The following is a 20,819-nucleotide window of genomic DNA, read 5'->3' as shown; positions in this document are numbered from 1 at the left end:
CATGGACACTTGGGGTCATGTACCTTCTTCAAGGGTAATGGGTTGCCCCTATGTTGTACCTTGGTAAGCATTCCTGCATTCAGTGCATTGTTCCTTTAGATGAAAGTCATCTGCTATTTGACAAGTCAACAGAAAATAAGGAAAGGACAATTTAAAAGACGAATCTGAGAGATTGTGAAGGTTGGAGCAGGCAGAGGTCTGGTGTCAAAGGGACGATTTGTGTTATTCCGGGTCTGCTGATATCATCAGCTTCTGATATGTGACCTTTAGAAGAAATACAATATGATACAGCATATATTTTCAAAACCTTAGTAAGCGAAAAAGAGATGTCTCCAATGCTGGGTCACTGGGTCCGTTCCCAATGAAACCTTATAGCCCATATAGGTCTTTGTTTATTCAAAGTTGTGCATATTTATAGTTTTATAAATGTTTTGTTTATAATTATCGATTTATCGAATGATTTATATTTTATACAGAATTTTTGTTCTGAGTTCATCACTTTGTTCCATTTCAAAGATTGTTCATACTTTTATGACCACTTTGTTGTTCACGTATTTAAAAAAAAAAAAAAAAGCCAGCTGGTTTTATTTTAGAAGGCATTAAGACCACTTTGGTCCAAGGGTCGCAAAGTAAAACAAAATAAATATTTTAAAGCATGCTTCCAGCAAAAACACAACAATGCATATCCACACTGGCAAAAGCTCAGTGTTTCATCCCATAAGGAATTTTGTTTCATTCCTGAACATATCCATTTAATTTTAAGTACAAGTTCATTCTGTTTTTTACATACAGCCCTTTTAAAATGATTTGGAATGATAGATCTGTCTGCATCTATTTCTTATCATTCGATTTACTGTGCCTGCTCTCGTATCCTGTCAGTTTGATCACCCGTTTCTTGTGTATCAAGTTTAATTTGATGTACTTGAATTACAGATATGCAATCACCACCTCTCTAACCACTGCCAATCATCCCGATCAATCAACATGATCAGTAACCAATATGATTAAAATGATTAACAACCTTCATGCGTTTTTTTTTTTAAACCTGAATTTTTTGTATGTGCTTTGTGATCAAGGAATCATGCTCTATATTTATTATTCACCTGGTTTTGTTTTTAAAGGTTTACCCACCCAAGCATGCACATGCTCACCTATACTGATGGATAATTAGAATTAAAATAATGAAATAAATTAAGATTACAACACACGTTTGATGCATCTTTTTAGAAATTTGCATTTTAGAAAAACAAAAAATATGAGCATTACTGCACATGAAAAAAAAGTTAATTCATCTTTTGAATATGATTTGCATGTAATAATTAAACATACATTATATATATATATATATATTAGTTTATAGTTGGATGATTTTTTAAAGAAATTGAGGAATTAAAGAGAATTTATACTATTATACAACAATGAAAATGTTTTAACTAGTAGCCTAATATTGTATAATGATGCACTGCTGAACACAAAAGATATATGAGGCACTTTCTGTACAAATGATTTATTTTCTTGGAATGAACATGTATGAAAACATTCCTGAATATATTAAGTCAGAAAGTCAGATATGACAAGCATTACGAAGTTCCCATGTAGCTAAAACATGGACATAGTGTTTTATACCAGAAACACAAGCGCTTTCATGTTCAATTTGCATCAAGAATAACGGTAAACATGCTGAATAACAAAATAAATATGCAAAACCTGACCCCACACATTTGTAACATTTCTTTGTGCCACTAAAATTGTAAAATCCCTTGAAACAAGAAGAAATCCAGTAAAGTTTTTTATTCTTTGCACTTACCAGCATTGTCATTAACTTCAACAAAACAATCAAAACAAGCATTTGTTTTAAAAAGAGAGAGAAAATGAACATTCAAAATTTTGAAAATCACAAAAACATGCAGAACATAAGCCACATTTATAGATTTACTATTTTTGTTGGGAATATTAGATCTTTTTTTTTTTTTTTCACATTTGGGAGTTTATTCAGCGAAGGCTCTTCAACAAACATCCATACACCCATCTATTCTTCACTCGTCCCGGCATCAGTACTCCAGACCCCTCATGGTGGCGATGGAGGACGACAGTCTGCGTGGGAGTGACTTGGCCATCTGTCGGTATTCGTCCGGTTTGGCACGAAGAAGTGTGACAATATTCTGGAGATTTCTAGAGGTCTGCAGCCCCAGCGCGTCCATGACGTTACTCAGATAATCTGTTACACACAAGAAAAGTTTTAAAGGTTAGCAGTTAACTATAATGCTAACAAACACCTCAATTTGAAACTAAATTATCTGTCAGTTATCATAAAAAGAAACAAACAATTCAAAACATATTTCATGCCTGTGTAACAGTAATTCACAGTCTTAAATCTTAACAGTTTCCTTGTGTATCAAGTGTGTTGTAGTATATTGGTTTTTGTGATGTAATCATAATGTCACCGATATCAGTTGCAAGTTGTTTGGTTGCATGTGGGCTCAGCTCAGAAATCTGAAGGATGACATCACAATAGGTCTGCATGGTTGCCCTGGCGATGGAGCCCAGCCAATAATCTGCTGTGTTCTCAAGCTCTGGTACATCATCACCTACAGAAAGAAATGGACATCTCAATCAAAAATGTGAGTACTGTACACGAGTAAACTTGAGGACAAATTTTTATTTCAAATCAAGATTTGAGGTTAAAATTAGGGTTGTAATCGATCGATTATTATTAGTTAATTTAATCAAGAATTGTAATTGAATTTTAAAATATTTGTAACTTTATTAAAAATAAACTGAAATTAATGTATAAGGAAAACTTTATGTTTTAAGTGTTGTAACAGATCACCATTTATTTTAAATATTATAGTCATCCATATAAATTTAATCACTTTTATTTTATTACAAATAAATGTATATTAATGTATCAGGAAAAAATTTTGTTTTAAGTGTTGTAACAGATCACCATTTCTTTGAAATAATATTGTCCAAATGAATTTTTTAATATTTTATTAAAAAATAAAAAAAAATAAAAAAAAAGTATATGAATGTGTAAGGGAAAATTTATATTTTAGGTGCTGTAACTGACCACCATTTTTTTATATATATATTATTGTCATCCATATAAATGTCATTTTATTTTATTAAAAGTACATTTCTATGAACGTATAAGGAAAAATGTTTGTTTTAAGTGCTGTAACAGATCACCATTTCTTTGAAATAATATTTTCCATATACATTATTTAAAACAATACATTTATATGAACGTGTAAGGGAAAATGAAGGCTATATTTTAGGTGCTGTAACGGATTACTATTTCTTTTTAAATACTTTACTATTTAAATCACCTGCTTAATAACCTTTATCGCAGTTCACTTGAATTAGTCCTGCAGTTTCACAAATCATTATTTAAAAGTACAAATATTTAGCCTCTCAATTAATACGAGATTATAAAAACTGCAAATATAATAAGAATTTAGTTTGAGATGATGTATACCAAGTCACACTGCAGGGCATTTTCATAAGTACACACGTGTGTACATTTGCTGGGTACAGTGGTTTGGCCATGTGAGTTTGTGTGTAGTGTGTGTATGTGGTTATCTACCTTGTTCTGGCGGGTAAGGCAGTTTGCCCGTGTGTAAGGCAAGTTCCAATGCTGGATCCTCTTGAGTCACAAACGGCTCCAAATGCAGCGGCAAAGACATGATATACTGACCAATCTATAGACAAACACGGATAAGTGCACAATGTAAATTAGACTGTTATTCTAAATTCTAATTACAGAAGTATTTTAAATCCCTGCTGAGAGACTGTGTGCCATTTAAGCGTCTAATTACAGCCATTAACCTTTGTCTAGTCCTGTGAACATGAGTGGCTTGTGTTTGTCCTTGTACCTGTGTAGTGTCTTGTTGTAATTTGTCATTATGTTTGACACCATATAAGGACATTGACTTGCACTGGGATGATGTTAATATTTTCTTACATTAGTGATGTACTCCTGTGGTGACAAACTGAAGGCTGGTAGATCATCAGTTAGTGTTTCACCCAAATTAGCAGTGCCACGACCCTTCAAACATATAAAACAAAAATAAAGGCCTCTATTTTTCCATCAGTTCCATTAAGAGTTTAGAAATTCAAGACTTCAGTGTCTGTAGTGGGAGGAGTTTCACTAACATCCCTCCCACCTGATAGAATTGCAAATCACTTGACTTTGAAACAAAAATTATCTATAGTATATAAACCAGACAATTTTAATACAAAAATCATATAAAGTCAAAATTTAATGTCACTATCTGGCACTAAAACATGCTCAAACCATTTGCTGGTGAGAATGGCCTAACTTTCTATAACACCCATGATTAGTTTTAACCAATCATCAACGCTCCTCGCATAGTTGAAGAATTTAAGGGATGTGCACGAACAGGAGAACAAGCAAACTCTTTAGCAGAACAAAAACTTCAGTTCATTTCGTCTAAACTGTTAGGCGAACTAAAATAAGCCTGTTTACCCAGTTCTTATAAATTAGCCATAAGACTTAATTCTGACCTAAACATATCTAAAACTTCTGCGCACACACCTCTGGTTTGTTGAGAAGGAAGAGCTGATATTTGATTTGCAGAAACACAGAATCAAACGCAAGCTGATTGGCCTGTTGATTCAGACGTGTCAGAGCTGAGCGGGTCTCAGCTAATAAGCTTGAGTTTCCGGTCCCTTTCTCCTGCAAACAAATAAACACGCACATAAAGCCTCACAGACAATAAACTTTCCCATGCAATATGCTTATAAAATCTGAAAACAGTACATATATATGTAAAGTAAAACCTTAAGGGAATGCAGAGTCTCCAGTAGATTATTATACTCCGCAGTGTTGGTTTGCTGTAGGTAGTTGTATTCCTGCCACGGATTCTTTTGGCTCCGCCTCTCAACCACGCCCTCTTGTAAGCCAGTCAGACTTCTGGGGTTAAACCCTTCCCACAGGAAACGCCCCGCCCTTCCCAGGATCCTGCCAATAACAGTGGACAATGAGGACACAACTAGGAAATATGCAGGAAACCGTCTTTATTCCATTATATTATACATAATATAAATATAAAGGGACTTTTGAAGGTTTAATTTATTCATTTAGGTACTGATTTAACAATTTTCAAATGTTTTAATTCTTTAATAGAAAATATGTGAGTTCGTGCAAAAACTGGCTCCAGGGTGTTGCAATGAGCAAATGTTGAAGTGATGCTTGCCTGGTGGAGAGTAAATTAGAAAAGTAAATGAAATCATATCTCACTTGTTTGAAAGCTGTTGTTCAAATGCTCCACACTGTCTGAGCAGTTCGCCACAAGTTGCGATGATTCTAGAGAACAGAGGAGCCAATAAATTACTTAAATCACTAAATATACTAAATTTCACCATTGATGGGGAAAATAAAACCCTTCACACCTGACAGAGTTCTGGAAAGCCGTCCAATCCTCTGTGAATATCTCAGATGTGGGCGTGTCCTCTAACTTGTACTTCTTTCTGATTGACTGAAGAGTGACTGAAAAATCTGACACATACCTAAGAGGGAGCAAAAGTGAAAGAGAGAGATCAGTCAATACGAGCATGTGGCTGACTAGTCTCTGTGCATGTGGAGTAAATGTGTGTGATTCATACTTGCTGAAGAGAGCTCGGAGAGCTTTGATGAGTCCACACACACCGAGACCATCAGTGAACTTAACACAGCGATCAACAGCAGCGGCAGCCAAACCAAAGACCTTCTGCACAGAGTGTGTGAGCTCCAACACGCAGTCCAGCACCTCGCCACGCTCCTAAGACACACAAACACACAATAAATAAAATACAGTGACTTTTTGTTTGTGTACATGTATAGTACATAAAAATACACACACAAGAAGAGTTTGGGAACTCAATTAAGATGTTGGTAGCCTGAACTCTTGGCGTTAGTACTGGCTGGGACTCCAAAGAAAAACTGAAAATTCTGTGTACTCACCAGTGGAACAGCACTAAGTTGGATGAGCAAGTTTGTCTCCTCTAGTTCTCCGTACTCCATCTGATAGGTCTTATAAGGTGAATACACACACAACACCAGCTCTGCCACCTTCAAGAGGTTGTACTCACCTAACACAGACACAAAGCCAAGAAAATGATTAAAAAAAAAAAAAAAAAAAAAAAAATCTCATTACTATAATGCAGTAATAAAAATTATTCTGTCTGTACACAATTATCATTATTATTTTAATTTGTTTTTTAAATCTGTATAAATTACTTTTTTTTTTATTATATTTTGTATATTGTACTTTACAATTTAAATAATATAGCACATTTGAAATAATACATGCATTATATATATATATATATATATATATATATATATTAAATTGTATGTATTATTTCAAATTGTGCTATATAATTGTGTCAAAAAATGAATTCAATTTGCTAGGGAGCATAAAGATTGGACTGTGGAGCAATGGAAAATGGTCATGTGGTCTGATGAGTCCAGATTTGCCCTATTCCAAAGCGATGGGCACATCAGGGTAAGAAGGGGAAGCACATGAAGCAATGCACCCGTCATGCATAGTGCCCACTGTACAAGCCTCTGGAGCCAGTGTTATGATCTGGAGTTGCTTCAATTGGTCAGGTCTAGGCTCAGCAACATTATGTGGCAATAAAATGAAGTCAGCTGACTACCTGAATGTACTGAATGACCAGGTTATCCCATCAATGGATTTTTTCTTCCCTGACAGCACGGACATATTCCAGGATGACAATGCCAAGTACTACATACTACAAATGCCACAAGGTAGAACACACACACACACACACACACACACACACACACACACACACGTTGTGCTCAAAAGTTTGCATACCCTGGCAGAAATTGTGAAATTTTGACATTAATTTTGAAAATATGACTGATCATGCAAAATCATGGTCTTTTATTTAAGGATAGTGATCATATGAAGCCATTTATTATCACATAGTTGTTTGGCTCCTTTTTAAATCATAATGGTAACAGAAATCACCCAAATGGCCCTGATCAAAAGTTTACATACCCTTGAATGTTTGGCCTTGTTACAGACACACAAGGTGACACACACATGTTTAAATGGCAATTAAAGGTTAATTTCCCACACCTGTGGCTTTTTAAATTGCAATTAGTGTCTGTGTTTAAATAGTCAATGAGTTTGTTAGCTCTCACGTGGATGCACTGAGCAGGCTAGATACTGAGCCATGGGGAGCAGAAAAGAACTGTCAAAAGACCTGCGTAACAAGGTAATGGAACTTTATAAAGATGGAAAAGGATATAAAAAGATATCCAAAGCCTTGAAAATGCCAGTCAGTACTGTTCAATCACTTATTAAGAAGTGGAAAATTCGGGGATCTCTTGATACCAAGCCAAGGTCAGGTAGACCAAGAAAGATTTCAGCCAACTGCCAGAAGAATTGTTCGGGATACAAAGAAAAACCCACAGGTAACCTCAGGAGAAATACAGGCTGCTCTGGAAAAAGATGGTGTGGTTGTTTCAAGGAGCACAATACAACGATACTTGAACAAAAAGGAGCTGCATGGTCGAGTTGCCAGAAAGAACACTTTACTGCGCCAATGCCACAAAAAAGCCCGGTTACAATATGCCCGACAACACCTTGACCATCTTGTGAAAATTGATGGCAAGATGAATGCAGCATGTTATCAAAAAATACTGGCAGACAATTTGCATTCTTCTGCACGAAAGCTGCGCATGGGATGCTCCTTGGACTTTCCAGCATGACAATGACGCTAAGCACAAGGCCAAGTTGACCCTCCAGTGGTTAAAGCAGAAAAAGGTGAAGGTTCTGGAGTGGCCATCACAGTCTCCTGACCTTAATATCATCGAGCCACTCTGGGGAGATCTCAAACGTGCAGGTCATGCAACACCAAAGACTTTGCATGACCTGGAGGCATTTTGCTAAGACGAATGGGCAGCTATACCACCTGCAAGAATTTGGGGCCTCATAGACAACTATTACAAAAGACTGCATGCTCTCATTGATGCTAAAGGGGGCAGTACCCAGTATTAAGAACTAAGGGTATGCAGACTTTTGAACAGGGGTCATTTCATTTTTTTCTTTGTTGTCATGTTTTGTTTTATGATTGTGCCATTCTGTTATAACCTACAGTTGAATATGAATCCCATAAGAAATAAAAGAAATGTGTTTTGCCTGCTCACTCATGTTTTCTTTAAAAATGGTACATATATTACCAATTCAAGGGTATGCAAACTTTTGAGCACAACTGTATATACATATACGGGTATTTCTTTAACTTCAGTCACTTTATACTGTGTGTGTGTGTGTGTGTGTGTGTGTGTGTGTGTGTGTCAGAATATTTTGCAATTAACTTAAAATATATTGCTTTTATTCTTATAATCAATGATTATAGACAATAGTGTTATACCATAATTTTTCATTTGATTACATCATGCACAATATTTAATGGAATGAATAGTTTATTCCCTCATAAAATATTCATTATACTTTTGTCATTTTTAGACCTATTTCAACCACTTTTTGCTTGTAATGTAAAGCTTGTAATGTTGCGATTCATCTCGGAGCAGCTTGGTTTTGTTGATGGATTAGAATAATATGAAGAAGAATTTTAATTCTATAATGAGGAATTGTTTTTAAATCCCTATAAAGAAAAAGAATGGCAAAAAAGAATTCCACAACCAAAGCCGCTGAATAACAATTGTTATGTTCCTAAACTAGCTTCATGTTCTTTATGCTAAATATAATTTCTTAATTTTTTTCTTTTGATTTTAGAGTGAAATATAAACTGGATATTTTTTGACAGTTTCGTGAAATTCTCCCATTAATGTAGGCAAACACACACCAAGTTGCGGCTGCATCGCTGCCTCCAGACTGCGACTGAAGTTAGCTGCCGTCTGATGGAGGTCCAGAAGAATGTCCAGATGACAGTCGCCAGAGCAACTCTTCAATGCCACTGTGATGCATTCTGGAATAGATGGCACCATCGCCCCCAGCGTCTGGATCATCAACACTGTGACCACTTCACATGGGTTTTTAAAGACCTACACACAAATATTTACATTTTAGGGTGTGTGTGTGTGACAGTAACAGCCATTACAAATATATTTCTGTAAAGCTGAGTGTGTTTGTACCTGACTGCACCACTGAAGTTGTGTGTGCCATGTTGACAGAAGTGTGTCATAAAACTCAGAGAGCTGCTGCTTCAGAGTAGCGTCTGACTGACAGATGCTTTCCCAGACAGTCAATAACTGTGCCTGAATCATACACATATACAGTATGCATACAATAAAATACAGTTATGTTAGCACTACAGTTTGAAAACAGTTGAAAACATATAAAGGTGCTTCTTCAACTTTGGGCACTTTCAACACTGTGGACTTCTAAAGTCAAGTCTCGTTAAAATATTTTTTATACTCTCACTAGCTGTTTTGTGTGTGTGTGTGTGTATACATACATCACAGGAGATTTATGATTTTTTTTTTTTGCAAGTTTTCTCAAACTCTGTATTGTGCTTAATAGAATTATGTGCTGGAAATTAATTTTTTTAAATAAAATGTCCAACTCCTTTGTCTTGCTTAGGGCAATTTCATAGCTTACATTTTATGTATCATTACAAAAAAACTTAAAATAAAATTGCATAATATTTCCACACTTTTTGCATAATTTGGCAAAATTACAGCTTGATTGGAAATAACGTCTAATAAAAATACTCTGATCACAAGTGATTTACATTTAATTTCATTGTTTTTCTTCAAACATCACTTGTCTCATATTTCATCTCAAACTGCTCTTCACTGACACTTTTGTCCACCTGTTTAACAAGTACACTAACTTTTGAAAAATGTTTATTAGGGGCAAAATCGTTTGGTGTGGTGGAAATGATGCCACAACTGTGGAACAGTCATAATTTTCACACAATCAATATTGAAATGGTTTATGTTTATTTCACTCTTTGTTTAGATGATCATAGTTAAACATTTAAAAAATATATTTTTATCATGGACTTTCATAGTTTAATACTAAAAGTATGGGTCTGGGACAAGGCTAAAACAATAAAATGTATACATAAAATGGATTTTTAAAGTACCAAAAATAAATGATGTAGGCCTGGTAAAAAGTTTCCCCTTCAGTTTTAATGTGACCATTATACAAAAGAAATGTTCAAATTAACCCCTTGGACATGAAAGTGACAGAAATTAAAGAAATACCCATATATGTATATGTATGTATGTGTGTGTGTGTGTGTCTGTGTTCTACCTTGTGGCATTTGTAGTAATAAGCCAGTAGCTGTGGCATTCTCTCCATTTCTTTGAAAACTCTAACAAACAGCTGTGATTGATCTAAACAAAATACAAAATTAAAGAATGACGATGTCATGTTAAAAAAAATACAGAGTGCAAAGGGACTTCTATACTGACTATATTGTCTATACTTCTTAATTATTGTGTTTTAGCACTAAAGTTATTAGTTATTATTATTATTTATGGAACACTGGCGTATTTTAATATTGCTGTTGTTGCCACTCAGTGTTATTATAGTTAACGAAAACTGAAACTACATAAAAACATTTTCATTAACTAAAATAAAAATAAAAACTGAAATTATTGGAAAAAACTTAAACTAAACTAAAATACTTTTTCATAACTCCAAAACTAACTAAAATAAAAATTCATTTTAGTTTTAGTTTTTGATATACTAGGGTGAATATGGGCAAAGAGGGACACTTTTGGAAATTGTCCACTTCTTGACACTTTTAATTATGATCCAAACACACATAACCTAACATACCTTTGAAGAAAGCTTAGGATCTCTTCAACTTTAGTCAAAAGCAAAAATGAAGAAATGCTTAATACTGGGAAGTGGAGCCTTAGAAGACCCTTTTTACCAAATCCCAGATTGTTTAAGCAGTAAAGTGAGACAGAGGAATTATTATTCTCTAGAAAAAATTTACAAAGTATTTGGAATTAATTTTTATATTTTCTAATACACTTTTACATCATAAATCATAGTGTAACATTTACAAGCATTACACCTCAAAATGTGTTGTAATTTTCTTTACCATTGCTTTTCCCACTGGTGGTCATGAAATGAGCTCTGCCACACATCCCAAAGTAAAATCATCAATTTAAAACCTCAATAAGTTAAATAGAGATAGTTCACCCAAAAAATGTATATACTCTCATCATTTACTGACCATCATGCCATTCCATGTGTGTATGACTTTCTTTTTTCTGGTGAACACAAACAAAGATATTAGAAGAATATTTCAGCTCTGTAGGTCCATACAACACAAGTCAACAGGGTCCAAAGCTTTGGAGCTTCAAAAAGCACATAAAGGCAGCATAAAGTAGTCCAAAAACTAATGTGGTTTAATGAATGTCTTCTGAAGTAATCTAATCAGTTTTGGGTGAGAACAGACCAAAATGTAACTCCTTTTTCACTGTACATCTTGCAGTTGCAGTCTACAGGAACGATCATGATTTCATGCTCGATTACACTTCGTAGTACAGTTCTTGATCGCTAAGGAGACTGCTGATGTCAAGATTTACAGTAAAATTGACTTAAATATTTGTCTGTTTCTCACCCACACCTATCATATCGCTTCCGAAGACATGGATTAAACCACTGGAGTCGTATGGATTACTTTGGAGCTTCAAATTTCTGGCCACCATTCACTTGCATTGTATGGACCTAGAGAACTGAAATATTCTTCTAAAAATCATTTGTGTTCTGCAGAAGAAAGACATACGCATCTGGGACGGCATGAGAGAGTAAATGATGAGAGAATTTTCATTTTGGGGTGAATTATTCTTTTAATTGCTTACTTCCCAAAGATTACTAAAGTAATGATTAATAATGATTCAAGGAAATTTATATTGATACTATGAGGATCAAGTTTAAATGTCCTTTGTCACTTTACCCATATTCACCCTGTATTATAACATTTGCAATCCAAATTAAACATGATAAAACAACTAGATAGAGGTAACAAGACTGCCCTGAGAAATCTAATGTTAGACTTTTTAAATGATACCAGTAAACGTTCAGCTTAGGCAGCCATAAAAAAATACTAAAACTAAAATAAAAACTAACTAAACTGAAACTGAGAAAATGAAAACTAAACTAAAAGTAACAGAATAACTGTGAAAACTAATGAAAACTAAAACTAATTTGGAATGACAAATTGAAAATAAAATAGAAATAAAAACTAAATAAAAAAAAATAGAAAAATCTAAAACTATAATAACAATGCCACGACACTTTATAAAAGCAATAAGCTTTGCTTTATGTCTACCACAGGGTTATTATCATTAACGAAAACTAAAACTAATAAAAAACATTTTTGTTAAGTAAAATAAGATACGAAAATTAGATTAAAAAAAAAACTAAAACGAAAAATTCTGCCTTGACAACTAACTAAAATACACATAAAAAATATTGAGTTTTCGTATTTTTAGATTTTTAGTTTAATTTTTCTGTCCAAAATTACTTAAATCTTACAGAGCAATATGAAATCATCTGCAGTTCTGAATGGTCAGAAGCAGCACCACAACAAAAGGTGAAAGTGTTCGCAGCCATGCCTACACTGGGTCTTCAAAACATGCAAGCTGTGTTTAACGGGGTGTACTGCTGTGATGGTGGTTGGTAGAAAGCCAACGAGTGCTGTGTAGAAGTACTTTGAATATGAAACAGTGACTCTGAAAAAGCAAATGCATCACTGTGTCACACAATATTTTCTGTGGCACCGAAGTTAAAAATAAATAAAAATAAATAAAATTTAAAAAAAGTACAAAAAGTACAAATTTTACTCCCCATTAAGGACCATTATAAGTAATTTTTGTTTTGTTTTTCTCCCTGTTTGTTTCAAATTTCCATGTTATTTCATGATATTTTTGTTCCATAATTGGCAGTAAAGTTAGACCGATATATCGGTTATACCAACTAATCGTGCCGATAGTTGCTTTTTGGAAGTAACGGTTATCGGCAAAAATCTCTGCCAATAGTTTTTTTTTTTTTACTCCCCATTCATATCTATTTATATTTAATAATAATACAGACTAGAGGTAGACTGATATATCGGTTTTACCGATTAATCTGTGCCGATAGTTGCTTTTTGGAAGTAACAGTTATCTGCAAAAATCTCTGCCAATATTTGCCGATAGCTTTTTTTATTCCCCATTAATATCTATTTATATTTAATAATAATACAGACTAGAGGTAGACTGATATATCGGTTTTACCAATTAATCAGTGCCGATAGTTGCTTTTTGGAACTATCGGTTATTGGCAAAAATCTCTGCCGATAGTTGCCAAAAAAACATTTTTTTTATTCCTCATCAATTAACCTAATCTGGTGAAATATATATATACTGTATATACAAACTCTTTATCTGGTGAATATATTGACAGATTAATCGTAAATGGAAAAAAATGGAAAATAATATACAAATAAAAACGAAATCAAAAAATAAATACTATAACAACACTAGCCTAACAACACCCCTAAATCAAACAAAAATCTCTGTAACGCCCCGCCTCGAGAAGCTTATTGCTTTAGTGACATATACGCAAACATAACTGTAGAAAAAGAATGTAAATAGATTAAATCTTTCGAAATATAGGTCCTTCTCTCCGATAAACGGGATGCAAATTGTGTGTGTCTCACCTATAGACAGTGAGTTGAATGTGGAGACAATCTGTGGGCTGGCGAGAGCTTCCAGTCTGTTCTTCAGAGCTTCAAGCTGAACACACTTCTCACTGTAGTCTGGGGTGTCCACTAACATCGCTAGACTGCCCTGCATAGCGGCCAGTTTACTGCTGATCACAGCTACATCCTGCAAGCAAACACACACAAAACTCAGATACCTTCCACTTCATCACCGGCAATTTAATAATGATTACTGTTCCACACAGTTTAAACATGGACACTTATACCAAGTATTAAATAAGCAAATCGTTTTGCTCTTATGTTATGCTCAAACACTACACCTGTGTTTTAAAGGTCTCCTCGATATCAGCACTAAGTGTGCTCCATTTATCAGCTTCCTGTAGAGCTTCTGCTGCTAACTGCATGCGAGACTTCACCTGATCGATCTCCACCAACACCTGTCAGATTCACAAGCACAGATTTGTCCCACATAAGGTGCTGCTTGAACATTTGAACAAAAAACAACAACACTTTATTCGTCGTAATAGCCCACATACACACATTTTACAGGGATTTACATATGGGTACCTGCATAGTCTGCACCGTGTCCTGTTCAAACTTCTTGATGTCCTCTTTAACCAGAATCATCTGGTCCTTCAGGAATGACGCCTCCTGTTTCAGAGCCTCAATATCCCTCAGTACACGCGGCATATTCTGCAGGGCCTGATTACTGCTCTCTGAAGTTCAAAGTAAATATCACTTACACTGTACAGAGTTACTGAGATACAGACGAATATATAATGACATCACTCACCCTCTATAGAGTTGTTGACCTCTTGAATAAAGAGCTGCAGTTTCATGACCAAAGTAGAAGCGTGCGCATCTGCTTTTCCAGGTGCATCTTTCTGAACCACTTTAAAAGCTCCATTCACCCACTCCTTCACATCAAAATCATCTGCCAGGAACTTGGAGAAGTCCATTTTCACTCTTTAATAACCATATAGAGCTAAATGCACCATCTTAAAGAGACAGGACCACCTGCAGAAAGACAGAGAGAGAAAATAGCATGTCCATACATATTTTGGAAATAACTGGGGCTTTTATTTTTATAAGTAACTCACTGAAATCTCTTCTACAGATCTTCACCAGTCTATTCCATAATTCTTTCCTACACCAGCCTTAGACACGAACATAAAGTAAACAGCCCATGAGAAGGATATAATCATGACCACGAGATACAGTTCAAATAATGCGATCGCTTCCTCCAGCGTTGAATTGATCAAATGACTTTAATAAACACTTCCTGAGCTTAATGTTTTCAATATTTGCACGAAGCTTCCTGGTTGCGCTCGTCCTAATGTGTACCGGTGGCAAACTAACGCGAAGAAGAAACGTTCCGCTTCCGACTGATTTATCGAACAAGAGCCTTTATTAGAGAACATAATAAGATGGAACAACTGTGTGTGGACACACAGAACAAAATTAGACAACTATCACTACTGTTAATGTACGTGAATATGTGCATTTTAATTAAGTTATTAAAATAGCATTCATTTTGAGTGACGTGGCTGTGTTGCATCTAATGTTGCTCGGGTGGGTAAAAAAATAAATAAAGGACATTAAAATAAAATAAAATAAAATAAAATAAAAACACACTTAAATTATATTTTAGCTCCACACATCAAAAAAAACCTAAACGCCACCACAGACTCATTAAGGTTCACTGAAAACATTTAACACTTTAAAATGTTTTCTATATTAACATTAATTAATATTAGTAATAAATTGATATACAATGTAATATATATATATACAGCTCTGGAAAAATTAAAAAATCACTGCAAAATTATCAGTTTCTCTAGATTTACTATTTACGTATTTATGTGTTTGAGTAAAATAAAAAATTTTTGTTTTATTATATAAAGTACTGACAACATTTCTCCTAAATTCCAAATAAAAATATTGTAATTTGCAGAAAATTACAACTGGTAAAAGATGCAGTGTTTTCAGACCTTGAATAATGCAAAAAAAAACAAGTTCATATTCATTTTTAAACAACACAATACTAATGTTTTCACTCTGGAAGAGTTCAGAAATCAATATTTGGTGGAATGATGCTGATTTTTAATCACAGCTTTTATGTGTCTTGGCATGCTCTCTAACAGTTTTTCACATTGCTGTTGGGTGACTTTATGCCACTCCTGACGCAAAAATTCAAGCAGCTTGGCTTTGTTTGATGGCTTGTGGCCATCCATCTTCCTCTTGATCACATTCCAGAGGTTTTCAATGGGGTTCAGGTCTGGAGATTGGGCTGGCCATGACAGGGTCTTGATCCGGTGGTCCTCCATCCACACATTGATTGATCTGGCTGTGTGGCATGGAGCATTGTCCTGCTGGAAAAACCAATCCTCAGAGTTGGGGAACATTGTCAGAGCAGAAGGAAGCAAGTTTTCATCCAGTATAACCTTATACGTGGCTTGATTCATGCTTCCTTCACAAAGATGAATCTGCCTGATTCCAGCCTTGCTGAAGCACACCCAGATCATCACCGATCCTCCACTCAGGTGACATTTCACCCCACGCTTCCTGTAGCACTTGCCATAGATGTGGCTGTCTTGTCGGGCACTTCTCACGCACCTTACAGTCTAGCTGATCCCACAAAAGCTCAATGGGGTTAAGATCCATAACACTCTTTTCCAATTATCTGTTGTCCAATGTCTGTGTTTCTTTGCCCACTCTAACCTTTTCTTTTTGATTTTCTGTTTCAAAAGTGGCTTTTTCTTTGCAATTCTTCCCATAAGGCCTGCACCCCTGAGTCTTCTCTTTACTGTTGTACAAGAAACTGGTGTTGAGCGGGTAGAATTCAATGAAGCTGTCAGCTGAGGACATGTTAGGCGTCTATTTCTCAAACTAGAGACTCTGATGTACCTTTCCTCTTGTTTAGTTGTACATCTGGCCTTCCACATCTCTTTCTGTCCTTGTTAGAGCCAGTTGTCCTTTGTCTTTGAAGACTGTAGTGTACACCTTTGTATGAAATCTTCAGTTTTTTTGGCAATTTCAAGCATTGTATAGCATTCATTCCTCAAAACAATGATTGACTGACGAGTTTCTAGAGAAAGCTGTTTCTTTTTTGCCATTTTTGACCTAATATTGACCTTAAGACATGTCAGTTTATTGCATACTGTAGCAACACAAAAACAAACACAAAGACAATGTTAAGCTTCATTTAACGAACCAAATAGCTTTCAGCTGTGTTTGATATAATGGCAAGTGATTTTCTAGAACCAAATGAGCAATTTAGCATGATTACTCAAGGATAAGGTGTTGGAGTGATGGCTGCTGTCTAGATTTGATCAAAAATGACTTTTTTCAAATAGTGATGGTGCTGTTTTTTACATCAGTAATGTCCTGACTATACTTTGTGATCAGCTGAATGCCACTTTGGTGAATTAAAGTACCAATTTCCTTCCGAAACAGCAAAATCTGAACATTATTCCAAACTTTTGGAAGATTAGATTACTCAAGGTCAGTAACGTAATCTGAATACTTTGGACTACTTCTTCAGCACTGGCAGATTTTGACTATAATCAAGTTCATAACAAGTGAAAAAAAACTTGTTTTTCCAGGAAAACAATCAGAAAATTATCAAGAATAAGATTTTTGCAGTATATCTTTGCACTAATATCAAAGGACTTACTAAAGAAAAACATATTTGTATGATCAAACGTGGATTTTCTTGATAAAAATAAAATAATAATAATAATAATAATAATTTTTATATATATATAAATTAATAAATTAATCATAGCTGGTAACATGTGCATGTAAAAGGGCTAGAAATAGCATTTTAGTTAGGGTGACCATACACCCTCTTTTTCCCGGACATTTCCTCTTTTTCGGACCGTAAAAAATGTCCGGCCGGGATTTCTAAATTTGCGAAAATGTCCGGGATTCGGCTTTAGTTGCATTATGATGAGCATCTGGTCTAATACTTCATTGTGTGTGCTCATATTTGCATTGCTTTAACCCCTCTTTGTAAGTCCCGCCTTCTCGCACACCAGTTGGTCGATTATTAGAGGCTTGCAGCAACTATTGGCCGAATACCTGCCTGTCAGTCTCTCCGCGCACGAGTGAAGCCTGTTGTGTTCAGCATCAAACAGTTGCTTGACAGTAGCAGCAAATGACAGCTGAGTGGAAACAATGCCCAAATGAAAGTGCAAATTTACAGAAGATTTGCACAAAAACTTTCCATGCTTTTGTCCAGGTCGAGATCCGTGGGAAGCAGAATGTATGACATGTAAAGCTGGCACTTATGTGTCAGTTGCTAATAAAGGTGCAAGTGATGAAAGTTCATCAGGTAAATTAAGGGACTACTTTTTGCGACCAGGTAAAATTGTTATCACATTGCTTCATTTTCCATGGCCATTCAAAATAATAGTATTAGTAAATGAAGGTACACTCATAGCTTCAAATATTTTATTTTAGTGCAAGGACATTCAAAAGAATGTTGGACATTTTTATTTATTTATATATATTTATGTTATGCTAATAGAGTGTCTTTTTCACTGTATTACAGTTTGCATTCATAGTAACACTGTTTTGAACCCTATTAGTCCACCCCACCCCAATCCCCCCGGCAAAAAAAAAAAAAAAAAAGGTGTCCTCTTTTTGGAAAACCAGAATATGGTCACCCTAATTTTAGTTTAGCGTAAAGCTAAATGTTCACATGAAAATTTACACAAGGTTAACTATTTCTGCTGCCCCAAACTTGCTTCAAAACCTCACAGAGTGTACACAACCACATCTTTTTCCTCAATGACCTCATGACAACTTTTCACTGGTATGAATGTTACACATTTAGTGTTTCACCGCTGAAACGTTCCTCGGATCGCATCACTTATACAAATACATGTTTTCCAACTGAATAGACAAAATATTAAATGAAACAAATGGCAATATAATATATTAAGTAATCAAAATACTTTTTGAATGTAACTGTATTCTGATTACCAACCATTTAAATTGTTACTGTAGTGGAATACAGTTACTTATATTTTGTAATTTAAATACGTAATCCCGTTACATGTATTCTGTTACTCCCCAACCCTGTATACAGTATATATATATATATATATATAAGGTATTTTTCCTTTAAAACACAAAGTATTGACTACTCGCTATCAGTTCACTGCTGCTACCTGCTGGCTCATTATTGAATTACACCTTTTGATCATACACTTCATTTCAGGTTAATGCTGATTAAAATGCTCATTATTTTAAATATCATTAGTCTTTAAACATTAACACATCCAGGTGTTTTCAAAAAATAATACCAATTCTAACCCACAATGTTTTATATATATATGCCATTGCATCTGCCATTATTTATTTATTTTTTATTTGCCGTTTAAGGCCTTGTTAAGTATGCATCATGTGTTCTCAGGTGGTATTTGCCATTAATTTGATTTGTGCAATGTGTTATAATCATTTCTTTGAACATAAATGTGAATAAAATTAGATTACTCCATATTCTGTGCTCCCTGTTCTTTCTTCATTCTTCTTAGGCCTTGCGTGTCAGTTTTGGTTAAACGTTGCCCAATCTGATCAATGTCAACATCTCTAATCTTGTGAATTGATAATGGTTGTCTTAACAGATTTGTTTGATATGTTTCTAAACATGTGTGCTATAAGATGAGGTTCTGGCTGCGTTGAGTTACAGGAACTTTGTTGAAGATAAGGACAGGAAGTAGCAAAACATGCTGCAATGAGTAAATTAAAAAAAACAAACAGTAAAAAACAGTCTATATTTCAAATAGGACTGTATCTGACTACATTTAAAGTCAGAAATCACTGTTCATATATAAAACTTGTCCCAGGAGTGGCAGAGTTAAAAGACAGTTTTACTTAAAAGGCCAATTCACTTTAAATATAATCAGCAAAATATACTTGATAGACTAAAAAGGTGCACATGAAAATGTTTAAGACAGACAGACATCGCTTCCATTTCATCGAAAAGTACTTTTAACCACCGCGATGGATTGTCACAAAAATATCTGATGGGTGAGGTTAACAAGAGGGAATGGAGAAGTTTGGATTAGGCTATATATAATTAACCCATCACCGTGTTCTCTGTATTATTTAAAGCAGTTGTGTTTTTAGTGGCACCTATTTGAATTTAAATTTGTATTAATCAAATGTGATTCTATTTCAGAATTCTGTTATTCTGCTACAGTTTGATATTGAAGCCACTTCTGTGGTGTGGTTTTCCTGAATGATTACAATGCAATCAATGCAATTTTAAATGTATAAAATGCAACCTTTCTTGATCGCATGACTTTTTATTGCAAATTGGCATATTGCAATTCATTAACCTGCTGTTTTGTGCAATAGCACAATTCTGGTTATATATAGCCCAAATCTAAAATAATATAATTATATAATTATAAATATACTATAAATTATATATATATACTGTATATATTATTTACATAGAAAATTATATTTCTCACAACAATATTTATATTTATAATACGTATAATTTTATTCATTATAAATACAAATATAATTGCAATAATTTGTTCATGATTTTGTCATATGGCATTTCTTATGTTTTAGGAGCAGATCGACAACAGGCATTTGGCTTAGCAACATAATATCTAAACTTCATATGATGTGATATTAACTTCTCCAAAGTGTTTTCACAGTGAACACGCTGGCACCATCCATTTTGCCATATATTTATGCACTTTTCAAGACTACTTGGCTAAGAAAGCTACTTTGTAGGGCACGCTTGAAAGTAGGACGCTATGGGAGGCACTTATCATGAGGCAGAATAAGGTGGTGTCATCCAACAGTGTTATTTAGGACAAACCAATCAGATGCAACTCACCTCAGGGCCTCAAAAAGATTGGATTGATATCAGAGATATTGCAAAACTACAGCTTATCTGACATGCACTTTTATCATTTTTGGCTGCATGTAATACTTGAGACAAACAGATTATTAATAGCTTTTTTGGTCGATTCTCTGAGCAAGAATGTCTTCAAACCATCCAAAAGTACGTGCTCTCTAAAGCCACATGAATAAATACAGGCCTCAGTTTGATTCTGATCAACCTACACATGAGGTTAAAAATTGTGCAGTTTCACATTTCACCTCAAGTGTTT

The 20,819-nt window shown here is 34.7% G+C and overlaps 1 protein-coding gene across 1 annotated transcript; it reads right to left on the bottom strand.

Moving 5' to 3' along the window:
* Positions 1-1,776: 1,776 nt before the first annotated feature.
* LOC127431548 (conserved oligomeric Golgi complex subunit 7-like) lies at positions 1,777-15,009 on the bottom strand. Its single transcript, XM_051682007.1, has 18 exons — positions 14,775-15,009; positions 14,468-14,691; positions 14,242-14,390; positions 13,995-14,111; positions 13,672-13,840; positions 10,263-10,345; positions 9,137-9,259; positions 8,848-9,046; positions 5,966-6,093; positions 5,629-5,783; positions 5,416-5,532; positions 5,264-5,329; positions 4,804-4,984; positions 4,559-4,699; positions 3,965-4,048; positions 3,587-3,701; positions 2,445-2,588; positions 1,777-2,218 (listed from the first exon to the last, which is right to left on the bottom strand). Exons 2-18 carry the CDS (start codon positions 14,631-14,633, stop codon positions 2,052-2,054), a joined length of 2,304 nt encoding a protein of 767 aa, XP_051537967.1. The 5' UTR covers positions 14,634-14,691; positions 14,775-15,009; the 3' UTR covers positions 1,777-2,051.
* Between the last annotated feature and the right edge of the window lie 5,810 nt (positions 15,010-20,819).

The sequence above is a fragment of the Myxocyprinus asiaticus genome, chromosome 41 (genome assembly GCF_019703515.2).
Source record: "Myxocyprinus asiaticus isolate MX2 ecotype Aquarium Trade chromosome 41, UBuf_Myxa_2, whole genome shotgun sequence".
In the NCBI taxonomy this organism is placed as follows: Eukaryota; Metazoa; Chordata; class Actinopteri; order Cypriniformes; family Catostomidae; genus Myxocyprinus; species Myxocyprinus asiaticus.
This window is presented reverse-complemented; position numbering and strand designations above follow the sequence as displayed.